Below are 16,562 nucleotides of genomic sequence, written 5' to 3'. Positions count from 1 at the left end.
GGGTCAGTGCGGGTCTGTCCGGGTCCACCAGGAAGAGCTGAGACGGGCCGATCCTCCAGGGCAGCTGCCGTCACTGCGACCATCGTCCGCCGCTGTACGCAGAGCTGTCTGCGGCCAGATGTTCCGCAGCTGGCGGGTAGCTCCGCGGCTAGCAGCTAGCAGGGGGGTGCAGCTAGCAGGGGGGTGCAGCTAGCAGGGGGGAGCAGCTACCGGATCACAGCATGGTGCTCGTTCACATCCACGGAACCAGGCGTGACGCTGCTGAGCTACTCGTTAGCCTATTAGCATGTAGCCCGGCTGCTAATGCTAGCAGCGGTTAGCGACAGGACGGATCCATGCTGAGTGTTTCTGAGAGCGGACACAAGGCGAGGATTACCCGGGTTATCGGTGTGAATCAGCGGCTGCTCCGCGCTGCCCGCCCGCTGGTCACAGTCCACCGGACAGAACGAGTGCTCGGGGCAGCGACCTGGATCCGGCTCCTCCTCAACGGGTCCACTGGGGCTCCGTCCCCCGGCCTGTGTCAGGCAGCAGCGCCGGTCCCGGCCTCCGATAGGCGGACAGTCACCGAGCTACAGCCGGTCACGGTGAGTTGCGGTCGGTTGTTGTGACTCCGGTACCGTTGTCTGTGGAGCGGCTGCGCGTGCGCAGTGTTCGGGTCCTGACGTACACAGGCAGTGCTCGTGAGTGGGCGTGGCTTCATGACAGCGCGTGGCACAGTTTCGTCTGCTGCCCCCGGCGGCGATGGGCAGTACTGCGGCCTGTGACGTCTGTGAAGCATCTGATTGGTTAACGGAGCAGCCAATCGTGTTCAACAGTACTTACCCTAACGTGATGCATGATGGTCCTAACACAGCTCCTCCAGAGGAAGGTGTTCTTTAAGTGATGAAGACAAGGATTCACCTGTGATGAAGAGGAGCTTCCAACAGAATCAATCAAGTCTCTGTCACAGTTTAAACAGTTTATTCTTGTTTGTTTACAGCTGATCAATAAAAAGTAAATCTGTGTCACGTGTTTGAACTCAAATAGAACGAGTGCGACTCTGGTTCTGCTTCATTCAGGACCTCAAACACTTCAATCAGCAGCAAACATCAAGCCATGTTTACAGCGTGTACACAGCACATACAGTTACACCACACCGACTGTAACACACGTCATGTGACCACCTGGAGAGAAACGTGTAGCGAGCTGCTGGTTCCACATCCGACCATAAGACGATCGATACCCGAGCGAAGACGTGACCCAAGGTTATTAAAGTTCAAACTCTCAACTGTGACACTCCTGAGCTCCTGATGGACGGAGGATCAATATATCAACCAGTCAATATCAATATGTCAAACACTCATGCAGCGTTAATATGTAACATGTTCATATGTTCAATGTTTAATCGTCAGTTATAAACTGTTTAAGTTTATGTTTAATCATAAAGTGCAGCACATACATCTTTATATATCATTTAACCTGTGAACATGTACATGTATGTTCATACATATGTGTGTAATGGTTACTGAGACATTAACTTCATGTATAAACATGAATGAACATGTACTGCATGTTCATATGTTACCTGCATGTTCATACGTGCACTACATCTTTATACATGTACTGTTTGTTCATACATGCGCTGCATGTTCATATGTGTGCTGAGCTGAGAAAAGTGGTTCTGCTGTCAACTCAGATTATGCCACAGGGGGGCAGTCACGATCGAAAAGTCCAAATAATATAAATAATTGAAAAAATCTTCGCAGTTTAAATGTTTTGACTCAACTACAGTCATAGTATACAGTGCGTGAGTGCGTTAATTAACAGACGGTACATCAATGTCCACATCATAAACACCATAGTGGTGTGTTACAGTCAGCAGGGGGCGCTGTGGTGCAGAGACTTGTCTGCTGCTCCAGGTTGAACCCACAGCTCCACCTGGAGGACGACACCCGTCCTGCGTAGTCTGTTAAACGCTCCTGCTGCGGCTCCTCCTCTGCGAGCCGCGTCTCAGACGGAGGATGCACGAGCGGTTTTGGATCGCAGAGCTCCAGCCTGACTCAGGAAAGGGAAGGTGGTGCCGAGGCAGCCGGCAGCCACGGTCAGACCCAGACTGGCCCAGGCGCAGCAGATCGACCAACCGTAGCCGTGATCCACGTCGTCCGGCAGACCGTAGATGAACGGGGGGTTCCTGGAGAGGTCATAGGTCACACTGGCTGCATACGTGCACAGAGAGATGGTGCAGAAGATTCCTGAGAACAGAAGCCAGATGATCACACGTCTGAGAGCTGCGTCACCCGTCAGTCACTCAATCAACATATCTAAGAATCTAAGATGCATTTATTCGTCCCAAACACATGCACAGTCATGCAAAGGCACACTCATGCAGGTAGGGAAATTTAATCTCTGCTTTTGACCCATCTTGTGCAGTACACACAGAGCAGTGAGCAGCCGCGTACAGGCGCTCGGGGAGCAGATGTTGGGGGAGTAAGGTGCCTTGCTCAGAGGATAGGGTAGGGAGACTCTTGGATTTTTGGACAGATCAATCCAGGTTCGTCTTTTGTTGTCTCTCCGTGGAGTCGAACCGGAGACGAACCAGAGACCTTCTCTGCCCATAGTCCAAGTTTCTGCCACTAGACCACCGCCTCTCAGGCACATGACGACACGTGTCAGGTTTCCTGGGCTCTGATTGGCTGCTGCTCTGGTCTGAGAGGACGCTTCATGTTGTTGTTCACCCATCAACCCATTCATACAGAGCACTTCTCTCTAAGGAAGGGCAGCTTGGGGCTGTAGGTCTTGACTGCGACCAGCAGAGGGCGACACAGGACTGATATAAAAGACTGTCTCTCATTTGCTCACTCACACACAAACACACACATGTTTGTTCTTCTGTCTTAGTGAGGACACTCTTTGGCATAATGTATTCCCTAGGCCAAAATAAAAGCCCAAATCTTAACCAAACCTAATTCTAACCCTAAAACCAAGTCTTCACCCCCAAACAGTCCATTAAAGGGGGGGGGGGGGGGGGGGGGGGGGGACACAAAGTGAGAACCAGCCAAAAGGTCCTCACTTGGTAGGTGGTAGATTCAAGCTGGTCCTCACAAAGACAGCTGGACCAGAGCACACACTCACACTCACTCTCACACAAACACACACTCATATAGTGTGCATGCTTCTGCAACTGCGGCTTTTCACGCAGTTGTGTTGACGGTCTCGTTTTAATTTATGATTCTTTAAGGGTTGCACGTGTTGCAGAGCAATTCACCATCAGACCACTAGGTGGAGTAAACCTTTTTGTCAAAGACGACCTTAGAGACGTCTTCTTTGTGTGTAGCAGTCGTCGTCGACTGTTTATTTACATCCCTCTACGGCTCCTCAGAGTCTTTTTCTGGAGGACAGATTTGTCCCTGATCTTCCTCTATAGCTTCCTACGTTAGCTGAGATCTCCTTCCAGTCAGTGACAAGTGGTCATACTTTCGGATCTCTCCTGCCGAACTCTTTGGTCCATATTCGTTCTTCTAAATCTCCCGTGGTTCTGCCGGTGTTATGGGGCATGAAACTGGAAATGTGACTCTGGAAAGGATGTAGTTAGCGGACCAATCACAGCCTGGCGGGCTGCGTGAGGGTTGCGTAGCTTTGTCGTATAGTTAGAAGAATTGAGCGACGCACGCAATTGACACCCAGTGGGCTCTTGTGTGTCCCTTGCGTGTTCCTGAAAACGCAGAAGCATGCGCCGGCCTACACACACTCTCACACTCACACACACAGTGGCAGGTGTGTTACCTGCCATGAGGAACAACAGTCCGGACACGTGCTGAGTCAGACTTTCCTCCCAGAAGAATCCGACCGACGCCACGATGCAGCCACACAACAGGACGGCTGCTGCCATCCCCAGGAACCCTGCGGTGATCCGCCGCAGGTCTGGAAAACACACACACACACACACACACACACACACACACACACACGCAGTAATGAGATAACAGAGTGTTGCCATGGTAACTGCCTCCGGATCACCCCGCCCCCACTGTCCCTCTGTACTATTACATAAAACTGTCATGGCACATTTCTATGGCAACAGACGACAAGAAGCACTGGAGCCAGAGAAATCAAATCAAACGTTAGAGAAGATCACAAACACACACACAAAACGACAAACACACACACAAAACGACAAACACACACTGTCCCCGAGTCCCATCTATTCTCAATTAAATGATAAAATGTGAATTAAAAATGATTTGTAAATGTAAAGTGTTGAAAAGGTAAAACACAAAGTGTCAGAGAGTTCTGAGTGGAGCAGCCTGGAAGCTGTTCATAGTTCATAGTTCATAGTTCATAGTTCATAGTTCATAGTTCATGGGCCTGATGGCAGCAGCTCAATGAGTTGATGGAGCGGGGGTGAGGGTCTCTGAAAGTTCAGGGCCCCGATCCGGCTCTGGAACAGGCCCCCTCAGCTCCCCCCCCCCCCCCCCCCCCCCCCCTCTCCTCTGCAGGGCTGGATTACCGACACCAGCTTTAGATGCAATATGCACAATGTCCACCACGCCCCTCTAGAAGGTCCTGAGGAGGCTGGTAGGGAGTGATGCTGGTTTCAAGACCCCAGACGAGGTGATCAGAGATCTTTCCACTGTGGAGCTGCTGATGCTGAGAGACGTGTTCCCAGGCTGTGACCTCCTGAAGGAGAAGATCACCTCCTGAAGGAGAAGGTCACCTCCCTCATCTCCACAGCATGAAGCACCAGGTGGTTTTCTGGCAGCAGATGTCCCAACTCCTTCCTGGGCTTTACTTCCTTGTTTCCACGTATGAGTCCCACTATTGAGGTATCATCCACGAACTGGCCCCCCAGGCTGCTCTTGTGTTTGGCTGGTGTGAGCAGTGGGGACAGCAGTGGGGGGTGCATCCTTTTGAAGGAACCCAGTGCTCAGCTTGATCGATGGAGATGTTGTTTCCAACTTGCACTGACTGTGGTGTCTCGGTCCAGGGCCCAGAGACACGTACAGGTATCCTTATTGTCCAGGTGGGAGAGTCCTGTGTGAACCCTTCACCACTATGGGGGGGGGGGGGGGGGGGGGGGGCCTGGTCTGCCACGCTGCTGGTTGTTCTCAGCCGGAGGTGCAGACCAGAGTGTAGAGCCACCGTGTGCCCTGTAGGGGGCGTCAAGGGCCTTCAGCTCTTCTGTGGTCTGAGAGTGTCTTCCTCTGTCCTGTGTCCCTGTGTCAGTGTGTTTGTGTGTGTGTCTGTGTCAGTGTGTGTGTCCCTCTGTGTGTGTGTGTGTGTGTGTGTGTGTGTGTGTGTGTGTGTGTGTCTCACGCAGCAGATGCCACTCGTCCTGCTGTATGGTCCTGGTCAGGTTCAGAGGGATGTTCCTCAATCTGATTGGCTGAGAGAAGTGATATTTGACAGCGGTGCATCGATCAGCAATACCTGCAGAGACACAAAGACACAGGTGAGACATGGGAGAGACACACAGGAGGGACACGGGAGAGACAGACACGAGGGACACAGGTGACACACAGGTGAGACATGGGAGAGACACACAGGAGGGACACAGGAGAGACACGGGTGAGACACAGGAGGGACACAGGAGAGAGACACGAGAGATACAGGAGAGACACAGGTGAGACACGGGAGAGACACGGGAGAGACACAGGAGAGACACGGGTGAGACACAGGAGAGACACGGGTGAGACACGGGAGAGACACGGGTGAGACACAGGAGAGACACGGGTGAGACACAGGAGAGACACGGGAGAGACACGGGAGAGACACAGGAGAGACACGGTTGAGACACAGGAGAGACACGGGTGAGACACAGGAGAGACACGGGAGAGACACAGGAGAGACACGGGAGAGACACAGGAGAGACACGGGTGAGACACAGGAGAGACACGGGAGAGACACACAGGAGAGATACAGGAGAGACACAGGTGAGACAGCAGGAGAGACACAGGAGAGACACGGGTGAGACACGGGTGAGACACGGGAGAGACACACAGGAGAGATACAGGAGAGACACAGGTGAGATACAGGAGAGACACACAGGAGAGACACAGGAGAGACACGGGTGAGACAAGGGAGAGACACACAGGAGAGACACAGGAGGGACACAGGTGAGACACAGGAGAGAGACACGAGAGATACAGGAGAGACACAGGAGAGACATGGGTGAGACACGGGTGAGACACGGGAGAGACACAGGAGGGACACAGGTGAGACACAGGAGAGAGACACGAGAGATACAGGAGAGATACAGGAGAGACACAGGAGGGACACAGGTGAGACACAGGAGAGAGACACGAGAGATACAGGAGAGACACAGGAGAGACACGGGTGAGACACGGGTGAGACACACTGGTGAGACAGCAGGAGAGACACAGGAGTTTTCCAAATCTTTCTTTTCTATTAAGGTTTTTTTTAGAGGACGTTGCAATATTGTAAATGTAAATAAAATCATATAAAAACAGTATATATATATATATATATATATACATTTGGTACACATAAACAGTATATATGTATTGATGTATACATATATATGACAGTATATATATGTATATATAATTATAGATATTATATGTTGATGTAGACATATGACACTATATATATTTTATCCGAACAGTATACATATATATATATATATATTATTATATATTATGTGTTTTATATGAGGATAAGAATGAATATTTATATAGTATATAAGTATAAGTACATACACGTATGTAGTATATAAGTATAAGTGTGTATGTACATAAGTATAAGTGTGTATATATACACACTTATACTTATATACATACACACTTATATCACATATATATATGTATATATATAAGTATAAGTGTGTATATATGTATATATATAAGTATGTGTATGTGTGTATGTGTGTATGTCTGACCCCGGTCGATGAGCTTGTCGATGTCCGGGTCCAGGCCCTTGAAGAAGCACTTGCTCCAGAGGCCGGAGTGGGAGGAGAACAGCGGCCTCCCGCACTCCGTCTCCAGGATGCCCATCCCCAGGATCGCCCTCCAGTTCTCCAGCAGCTCCTCCTCTCGGCTGCCCACATGCACGGGCTTCATCAGCGCCACGTCCCGCTGCCGCGACACGCCGCTGCCGGTGTCCACCAGCGGCAGGTGGTAGATGGGCATCTCGCGGTTCTTCTGGTCGTTGGAGTCGGATCCGTGCCGGTCGCAGTTGTCCTTGTGCCGGCGGGTGTCGGTCTCGTACCAGTGGTCGCTGGAGATGGCGGCGGCCAGCAGCAGCAGCGACAGGACGCTGAGCGCGAGGCTCACCGCGGACACGGTCCCCTTCACCGGCCGAGCCCGCTCCATGGCCGGGGCACGGGCCGAGCCGCTCCCGCCCCCGGAGCAGCCCGTCGGGTGCTTCCTGTCGCTGTCCCCGTTACTGAGCATCTTGTCCTGCCATGCTCGCGCCCGGCGCCCGTCCACCGTTTGTCCTCGAGACTCAGGACCGACCGTCAAGGTGCACGCAGGTAGCACACACCGGAAACACACCGGCAGCTCCTACAAAATAAACCCGTAGTAAGACGCGCTGCACAAAGAGCCAACATGATCATAATGATGATAACGAGAACAGCAATAACAATAACTTGAATATTGATGATTGAATAATAATAACAACAACAAAAACATTATAATAGTAACGAACCAACATTATGTTATTATGCACAGTAACAATAATAATGATTATGATTCAAATACTGACAGTAGCGATAGGACGTTGACCAATATAATAATCTCTGCCTTATTGTAGATATTATTTTGAGTCTTATTTTGAAATCAAACGACCAGAAGTACTGATATGACATCACTTTGATTGATTTGATGATACTGAGCTAATGGTGATGATGATGATGATGATGGTGATGATGAAAATGGTGATTATGATGATGATGATGATGATGATGATCATGATGAAGATTAAAGTGTCGATGATGATGATGAAGATGATGAAGATGGTGGGGATGAAGATGAAGATAAAGATAAAGTTGAAGATGATGATGATGATGATGATGATCACGATGAAGATGAAAATGATGATGATGAAGATGAAAATGATGATGATGATGATAGTCATGATGAAGATAATGAAGATGATGAAGATGATGAAAAGGATGATGATGATGAAGATGATGGTGATGATGATGAAGATGAAGATGAAAATGAAGAGGAAGATTATGATGATGATGGTGATGGTGATAGTCATGATGAAGATGATGAAGATGGTGGGGATGAAGATGAAGATAAAGATAAAGTTGAAGATGATGATGTTGATGAGGATGACCACGATGAAGATGAAAATTATGATGATGATGATGATGATGATCATGATGAAGATGAAGATGAAAATGATGATGATGATGATGAAGATGAAAATGATGATGATGATGATGATCAGGATGAAGATAATGAAGATGATGAAGATGAAGATGAAGATGAAAATGATAAAGATGAAGATGAAGATGAAGATGATGATGGAGAATAATCAGAGGTGACCTCATCGCTCGCCCTGCTGACTCTCTCTCTCTCTCTCAGTCGGTGACTCTGTCAGTCAGGAGGAGAGGTGTCATGTATCCGTGACGACCTGGTGACTGAGGCCTCATGGGAAATCTCAGGTGACCGACAGTCAAACCAAAACGTGACGACGGAAAAAAAGTTTGTCCATTCAGTTGATCAATAATTCAGGAAGTGGCTGCAGCGCTCGGCTTCCTGTAACACAAGCTCCTCCCCCCTCCTCCCCCTCCTCACCCTGCTCACTCTCTCAATGTGTACTGTAACTCCTGTGTGATGTAGCTACTGTGGAAACTAATACAACTAAATGCTTGAATACTCTTCAGAGGTCAGAGGTTGCTGGTTCCAAACCCACAGACCAGAGTCAGTGTCCTGCTCTGAGGCTCCAGGGAAACAGCTGCTCCACCACCACCGTCACTGATCAATACAGGGGGGGACGTTTCCCACGATCCTCTGCTCTGTGTGTGTGTGTGAGTGTGTGTGTGTGTGAGTGTGTGTGAGTGTGTGTGTGTGTGTGTGTGTGTGTGTGTTTGTGTGTGTGTCATTAGCATTGTTAGCATCAGACTGCCCCCCCATCAGAAGTTATCGATCGCTCCATCAACTCGTATCGATCGACAGGACGACGCTTCACCTTCATCAGGGTCGGGGGGTTAGAGGAGGGGTGGGGGGGGGTAATTAAGAGTCAGAGCAGGTACAGTCTGTTCACTGGTGATGGAGGGATGAAGTGAAGTAGGGATGGAGGGATGGAGGGATGAAAATTATGAATATGATGAAACAGTGAAAGACTAAAATCTTGACTGTCTCCGTTTGTCTGAGACATAAAAAACGTGTGAAGTATAAAAGTGAGATTGAGTTTGAGCAGCAAAGTGAGACCTCTCTCTCCTCTAACATCACATCTCTGGTTCCATGTTAATGAGACGTTACATAAATATTCTGATCAGGTTTTAATGAGGCTGCAGCTGCAAAGATTCACTACAAAGCCTCAGTGTTGTGTTTGTTCTCTGCTCGTCTGAACACATCACACACACTGACACACACACACACACACACTCCACATGCGTATGTTTCCAGGTGGATTGTGGTTTTCCTCTTCAGGTGTGTGTGTGTCTTTTTTCGGCCTCTGTGTCCACGTAGACTTGAAGTATGAACCCAACACACTGCTTCATTGATCTGTGTGGAATCGAACCACCGGCTTCAGGTGTGAATGTGTCTGCCTCTGGTTACCTGTCCAGGTGCTCGAGTGCCCCAGTGCCCCCTGCTGGACACGCTTTGTTCTGATGGTTATTGGTTGTAGCACACACACGTTTTAATTAAACTTCAGACTCAGGCGTCCATCTTTGATTGGTTCCCTCTCCCGCCCACAGCTGTCGCCATGACGACTCCCACGCTGCCTTCATCTCCCGCTCGTTCCCCCCCCCCTTCGTCCCGGCGGTCAGATCCGGGGGTGTCGTGGCGTTCGGTGGCATTAATGAGGCCCAGTGGAGAAAAGTGCTCGCTCGCCCGCTCTCCCTCATTAAATCCTAGAGACATCTGTGAGGGCGACCAAGGGCACCACCCACCTCCACACTGCCCCCTGCTGGTCTGATAAAACACTCTGCCTCCCCCCCACAGAGAGAGAGGCAAAGTGGTGACCACAGATCGACCCCCTGCAGCCAGATAACGACGAAACACACACACACAAACACACACACACACAAACGCATACATCCGAAGTTCATCTGTTCAGACAGTCAGTGTTACAGCCACATCACCCCCAGTGTGTTTGTGTGTGTTTAAATAACCACACTTCCCAAGAAAGAAACGACAACTGCAGCAGAGCTGGTTTGTTCTTCCCCTCTCTCTCTCTCTCTCTCTCTCTCTCTCTCTCTCTCTCTCTCTGTCTCCCTATGTCTCTCTCTCTGTCTCTCTCCCTCTCTCTCACTCTCTCTCTCCCTATGTCTCTCTCTCTCTCTCTGTCTCTCTCTCTCTCCCTCTCTCTCTCTCTCTCTCTCCGTCTCTCTGTGTGATGTAATATTTATCCGACCAATCAGCAGCAGTTGAATTATTCACGTCAGGTGATGCTGATGCTGATGAAGATAACTGATTCTCTTTGAACATCAGTTAAAACGTGAGCAGACTTTAGACGAGTGGAACTTTACATCATCGCCTGTTGGTTACGTTTCACCGCAGAGCACCACTGTTCACTATCGATCAGTCATCGAGGTGTTGATGAGACATTAAAGGGATAGTTCACAGGAATATGAGAATTCACTCTTCTACTCACCACTGTGCGATGGATTCAAATCCAAATGAAACAGTTCTTCATCAAAGAATGTAAAAACAACAACTTAGATTTCGGTGCATGGATGTCAAAGGTCAAGGTCACAGTGACCTCACAATGATGTATCAGGACTGATTCATTACATCTGGTAAAATTCACCTGGACTCACTGATTCAATTTCAGGGTTCAAGGGTCAAGTCGACCTTGTGTGAATCTGGAAAAACTGTGTGGGGACAAATGTCCTCACAAATTCAAACGACTGTTTGAGGATTTAAAACATATAAATACTTTAATCAGTCATCATAGTTTATGAAAGCGCCCTCTATTGTCTTTATTATATACACTCCTGATCAAAATGTTAAGACCAGTTAAAAAATTGCATGAATTTGCATTTTGCACTGTTGGATCTTAGGAAGGTTCTAAGTAGAGCTTCAAAATGCAAAAAGAAGAAATGGGAACAAGAGACCAAAAGTTGTGAGCAGGCAATTTATTGAAAACAACAATTTAACTGAAGTAGGCTGTTCATCAGCTGATCAAAAGTTTAAGACCACAGCCTTTAAAAGCCAAAATCTGTGCAGAAATGTGGATTCCATGTCATTTCCTGTCAAGTCATCACACTGTGAAGATCTCTTGATGGCAAAGGCAAAAAAGCTCCTGTCTTTGAAGGTGGTAGGATTGTTGAACAAATGTAACCTTGATGGTCCTGATGGCTTCCAACGTTACTGGCATGACAAGGAGAAGCCACCTGAGATGTTTTCTACGCGGCCCAGTGGAGGGGGCACCATCATGATCGGGGGTGCTTTTTCCTTCAATGGAACGATGGAGCTCCAGGTGGTGCAGGGGCGTCAAACAGCAGCTGGCTATGTGGAGATGTTGCAGCGGGCCTCCCTCATGACTGAGGCCCTGGTCTGTGTGGTAACGACTGGGTTCTTCAGCAGGACAACGCTCCAACTCACAAGGCCCGTCTGAACAAGACTTTGTTCCAGGAGAATAACATCTCTCTTTTGGACCATCCTGCATGTTCCCCTGATCTTAATCCAATGGAGAACATTTGGGGATGGATGGCAAGGGAAGTTTACAAAATGGACTTCAGTTCCAGACAGTGGATTCCCTTCGTGAAGCCATCTTCACCACTTGGAGCAACATTCGCACTAGCCTTTTGGAAACACTTGCATCAAGCATGCTAAAATGAATTTTTGAAGTGATCAACAATAATGGTGGAGCTACTCATTACTGAGTCAGTTTTTTTTTTAGCTGTGGTCTTAAACTTTTGATCAGCTGATGAACACTCTACTTCAGTTAAATTGTTGTTTTCAATAAATTGCCAGCTCACAACTTTTGGGCTCTTGTTCCCATTTCTTCTTTTTGCATTTTGAAGCTCTACTTAGAACCTTCCTAAGATCCAACAGTGCAAAATGCTAATTCATGCAATTTTTTAACTGGTCTTAAGATTTTGATCAGGAGTGTATATATATATATACTCTATTGGCTTTATTAGACATGTATATTTATATACTCTATTTGCCAGCCGCCACTGGATGTTTCCCAAGGAAAACTCAAGAAACGTATAAAAGAATGAAAAAAAACATTAGTTAATAATATATAAGTGAAAAAAATGGATTAGTGGGGTGGTGGGCTCGCCTTCCCCAATGGGAAATAGGTGATGTATTAAACGGGTAAGAATGGTTTGTTTGGTTTTGCCGATGTAATGTATATTGTTTTTGGTGTAGTTGTGTTGCAGAGGCCGGGTGTCCGATCTGTCTTGGTCTGTGTGTCTCCTCTCGTCCTCTGTCTGAAGGACGTCTCTGTCAGTTCATGTCTGTCTCACATAATCTGTCCTCTGCTGTGAGGACACTGAATAGATCATCAATAAATCATATTAAAGTCCATTTGAAAACCAATTGAGATGATTCATCCCATGTTTACACAAATAACACACGTAAAGCTGCAAATACAGGTTTACACAAACAGGTTCACACACACAGGTTCACACACACACAGGTTCACACACACAGGTTCACACACTCTCACACTCTCACATTCACACACACACACTCACACTCTAACATTCACACACACACACACACACACACACACTCACACACACAGGTTCCTGCACATGAAGAATAAACAAGTTCCTACAACTTAAGAACAGAAGTGTTAGATTGTGAATTAGCATCAGGTTGATTGAAGATGAATCAAATGAATTAAAGTTAAGTAAATATAAACGTGTGTGTGTATGTGAGTGTGAGAGTGTGTGTGTGTGTGTGTGTATCTGTGTGTGTGTGACCTCAGCTCTGTGTGAATAATTCATCTCTCTCTTGCTGCTGATGAAAATTTAACGACGTCTCTGAGCACTTTAGAATTTTTTGCTGACGTTGAAGAAAAATCTGACCTGATGTTTTTAATGGACGAGCCGCCGCCATCTTTTCTTCTTCTACTGCGTCAATGTCACGACGTGTGACCTCACTGGGGGTCACACGCTTCAGCTCTCACAAGCAAACACACATACACACACACACACACACACACACACACAAACACACAAACACACACAAACACACACACACAAACACAAACACACACACACACACACACGTTTACATTTACTTTACACATTGCCGAGTCTTTAGCATCTGTCTTAGCTTTAGCATGTGTCCTCGTGTCCTCGTGAGTTTTCAGGTGTGAACGAGTGACTGATGGTTGAGAACCCAGTGAGCTGCTGCCCCCTGCTGTGTCACACTGGTAACTACCGCCCACTCTTTCAGCTGGGATATAAAATATGAAAAATAATATTTAATATTTAATATATAAGATGCTGAAATACACAGATGATGTTTTTCATTGATGGGACACTTCCCAGGTCCACCTGTCCTGCAGGTGACAGTGTGTCCTCAGATGACGTCTCAGATTTCATTGATTTAAATATTACTTTTTCACAATCGATAGCTGTTCTCCAAACCAGTGCTGATGCAAACTAAAAACCAGCTGATGCAGAGATTTGATTTGTCTGACGAATTTTCGATGACTGAATTATTTCCTGGTGCAATAAATCAAATCCAGACAATCAATAGAAGTTTTTTATCTCTAACAATCTTAAACACGATGGAAATATTCAAACTCCCTCGTCCTCATTAATTAATCATGAGGCTTATTCACTTTTCTGAAATCCCTCCTGTAGCTGTTCTCAGAATTAATATTGGAAACTCAGAAGCTCTATTTGGTGTAATAATGAAGTTTATTACACTTTAATACAAATAATACAAATCAATAAACAAAATTTTATTTACATTTCTTCATTTAAGTTTTTCTGTTTTCTACAGTTTTTCTACTTCCAGTGTGAGTGGAGTTTGAGACGTCACAGACAGAATATCAGATATTCTCTGCTTGTATGTTATTTAAATCACATACATGTGATTGGCGTGTTCCGGCTGTGGTCGACCGGCTGTCCTTCAGAGTCGGTCACACTCGTACTCGGAGCCGGCCTCAGACGGCCTCGGCAGGTCGATGAAGAACACCTCCTTGTTGACGGGCGGCGGCGTGCAGGGGGGACTGGGTTTGGCCTGGCACGCGGGGGGGTACTTCCTGTCCGTCTGGTCAAGAGGAACTTTGAGTCTGGCTCCTCCTCCTCCTCCTGCAGCAGCGCGGCCGTCGGCCTTCGGCTTGAAGCGCTTCAACCTGACCGTGTCCTTAGCGTCTCGGGCGCAGGGCAGCAGCACCGTGACGTCTTTGCGGAACTTGGAGCTGAGTCCGAAGTAGATGAGCGGGTTGTAGAAACTGGCCGATTTGGCGAAGAGGCGGGTGAAGATGCTGGTGAGGTTGGGCACATGGAAGCCCCAGGCTGACCACATGGACACCACGGCGTAAGGAGACCAGGCGAGGATGAAGGCCGTGCAGATCACTATGGACACCTGCAGGACAGAGACAAGAGGATTGGACCCATGAGACGCTCAGCTGGACCAACTGTCCGCTGGGGACATGTGGGTCGTCCAGACTCACGATGGTCACGTCTCTCTCGATCTTCCTCTGGCGGTCGGTCAGGTCGCCCTCTGCTGACATGGCGTTCCCTCGCTTCACCGTGTTGATGATGGACACGTAGCAGAAGAGCATGACGAGCACCGGGATGAAGAAACAGAAGATGAAGATGGAGATGATGTACGACCTGTACACGCTCGAGTAGCTGGCTTTGGCCCAGTCGATCTCACACGTCCCGTACCCACGATCTGCAGAGAGGTCAGGAGTCAGAGGTCAGGAGGTGAGGAGGTCAGAGGTCACATCATAGAGCTGCAGAGTTTCAAACAGAGCAGTTGGTTCGACCTGTGTAGCTGCCCCAACCGAGCACTGGAGCTCCAGACCAGAATCCAGCTGCGATCCAGATGAGCAGGAGACTCACAGAGACACTGGACACAGTGATATGACGAGCTGACACACACACACACACACACACACACACACACAGGTTACACACAACTACTGTCATGTACATTAACATGAAAACTGAAACTGATTTTTAAGACATAAAAACTTTTTTCATTTTAACCCTTTCTCCATATTCACACCAGAATTTACTGGATTCTTCAGAAGACATGTCCACCTGGTCCCCCAGAACAGAGTTATATTAGTTTTAATATCAGTAGACACAGCGCCTCCTGCTGGTTGGACATGGTTCAGACTCTGACCTCTGCTCGGGTGACATCCTTTAATGTAGCGTGTGACGCTGATCACGGTCAGAGTGTTGATGCTGCTCAGACCAAACACCAGCGTGAAGAATCCGTCCACCTGCACGAGACAGACGAGACCGCTGAGACAAACGAGAGCTACAACGGGCCTCAGGTGGGACTCGGGGGGGGTGCAGGTGTACCTGGCAGGTCCAGATGGAGGAGATAAGGTAGCCGCTGTCTTGGAACACGTTGAAGATCTCGATGATGCCTCTGGAGTATCCAAACACTGAGATGCTGGCGTCGGACAGGGCGAGGTTAAAGGTCAGGTAGTCGGTGGGCTGCAGCGTCTTCCTCTGTCTGTACAGGACGAAGAGGACGATGCTGTTTCCAAACCAGGACAACCAGCCTGAAACCATTAGAGAGGACACATTAGGGCAGGTGAGACATGTCGGTGTCGCCCCCTGCAGGACAGGTGTGGACTCACCCAGCAGCAGCAGGTAGACTCCGATGATGGTCTCTCCCTGGTCGGACAGAGGAGGGTCTCTGCCGGTCCCCAGGATGAAGCTGTTGTTCCTCCAGGGGGCGCTGGGGCCCGAGCTGCTGCTGAGCGACATGTCCGCAGGTGAGGAGCGAGCGAGTGACGAGCGGCGGCTGCGACCGCACGTTAATCTGAGACAAGGATAGAAACCTGATCCTGGATCACTTACCCCCCCCTGTGCTTCCTGTCAGTCCACCAATCAGCTGATCCTGGGATTGACCTCTGACCTCTGACCTCCCAGACGTCTGAGTGCGTCAAATGACGTCTATAAAGTGTAGGGGGGGGGGGGGGGGGGGGGGACAGGTGAAGGACCAGCATGCACCTTTAGCAGATGTCTGAGGTCAAACATTGAAATGACCTTTAAAACACGACCTATGGTTCACAGATCCAGGATCTGTTTCCTCATCCGGCTTCACTGAACCAGACTTGTGAGGATGCTGTTGATCCGTCACCTGATTGGTCCGTTTGACCGACAGTTCAGATCTGTATACACCGAAGTACACCCGCTTGTTAGGACTGAAAACAACGTCAACAACAACATCAACAACAACATCAACAACAACAAACTCAAAACGACACATGGTTTTATTGTTATT

The 16,562-nt window shown here is 48.3% G+C and overlaps 2 protein-coding genes across 2 annotated transcripts; both read right to left on the bottom strand.

Moving 5' to 3' along the window:
• Window positions 1-1,989: 1,989 nt before the first annotated feature.
• On the bottom strand, window positions 1,990-7,388 carry tmem178a (transmembrane protein 178a). The gene is made up of 4 exons (XM_053419098.1): window positions 6,875-7,388; window positions 5,293-5,406; window positions 3,763-3,900; window positions 1,990-2,231 (listed from the first exon to the last, which is right to left on the bottom strand). Exons 1-4 carry the CDS (start codon window positions 7,386-7,388, stop codon window positions 1,990-1,992), a joined length of 1,008 nt encoding a protein of 335 aa, XP_053275073.1.
• A 6,598-nt stretch (window positions 7,389-13,986) lies between these two features.
• Window positions 13,987-16,256, bottom strand: opn6a (opsin 6, group member a). The gene is made up of 6 exons (XM_053417681.1): window positions 15,913-16,256; window positions 15,629-15,834; window positions 15,447-15,546; window positions 15,085-15,189; window positions 14,767-14,990; window positions 13,987-14,678 (listed from the first exon to the last, which is right to left on the bottom strand). Exons 1-6 carry the CDS (start codon window positions 16,040-16,042, stop codon window positions 14,220-14,222), a joined length of 1,224 nt encoding a protein of 407 aa, XP_053273656.1. The 5' UTR covers window positions 16,043-16,256; the 3' UTR covers window positions 13,987-14,219.
• Between the last annotated feature and the right edge of the window lie 306 nt (window positions 16,257-16,562).

The sequence above is a fragment of the Pleuronectes platessa genome, chromosome 3 (genome assembly GCF_947347685.1).
Source record: "Pleuronectes platessa chromosome 3, fPlePla1.1, whole genome shotgun sequence".
Classification (NCBI taxonomy): domain Eukaryota; kingdom Metazoa; phylum Chordata; class Actinopteri; order Pleuronectiformes; family Pleuronectidae; genus Pleuronectes; species Pleuronectes platessa.
This window is presented reverse-complemented; position numbering and strand designations above follow the sequence as displayed.

What these genes read in the sequence shown, in the direction of transcription:
- tmem178a (XM_053419098.1), bottom strand. Translation starts at nt 7,388, where the DNA reads ATGCTCAGTAACGGGGACAGCGACAGGAAGCACCCGACGGGCTGCTCC. An exon ending in CGACAAGCTCATCGACCGGG is followed by an intron (nt 5,407 to 6,874) that starts GTCAGACATACA and finishes GTGTCTCTGCAG; the next exon opens with GTATTGCTGATCGATGCACC. An exon ending in ACTGTTGTTCCTCATGGCAG is followed by an intron (nt 2,232 to 3,762) that starts GTAACACACCTG and finishes TTCTGTTCTCAG; the next exon opens with GAATCTTCTGCACCATCTCT.
- opn6a (XM_053417681.1), bottom strand. Translation starts at nt 16,042, where the DNA reads ATGTCGCTCAGCAGCAGCTCGGGCCCCAGCGCCCCCTGGAGGAACAAC. An exon ending in AGGATGTCACCCGAGCAGAG is followed by an intron (nt 15,190 to 15,446) that starts GTCAGAGTCTGA and finishes TGTGTGTGTCAG; the next exon opens with CTCGTCATATCACTGTGTCC. An exon ending in TCGAGAGAGACGTGACCATC is followed by an intron (nt 14,679 to 14,766) that starts GTGAGTCTGGAC and finishes TCTGTCCTGCAG; the next exon opens with GTGTCCATAGTGATCTGCAC.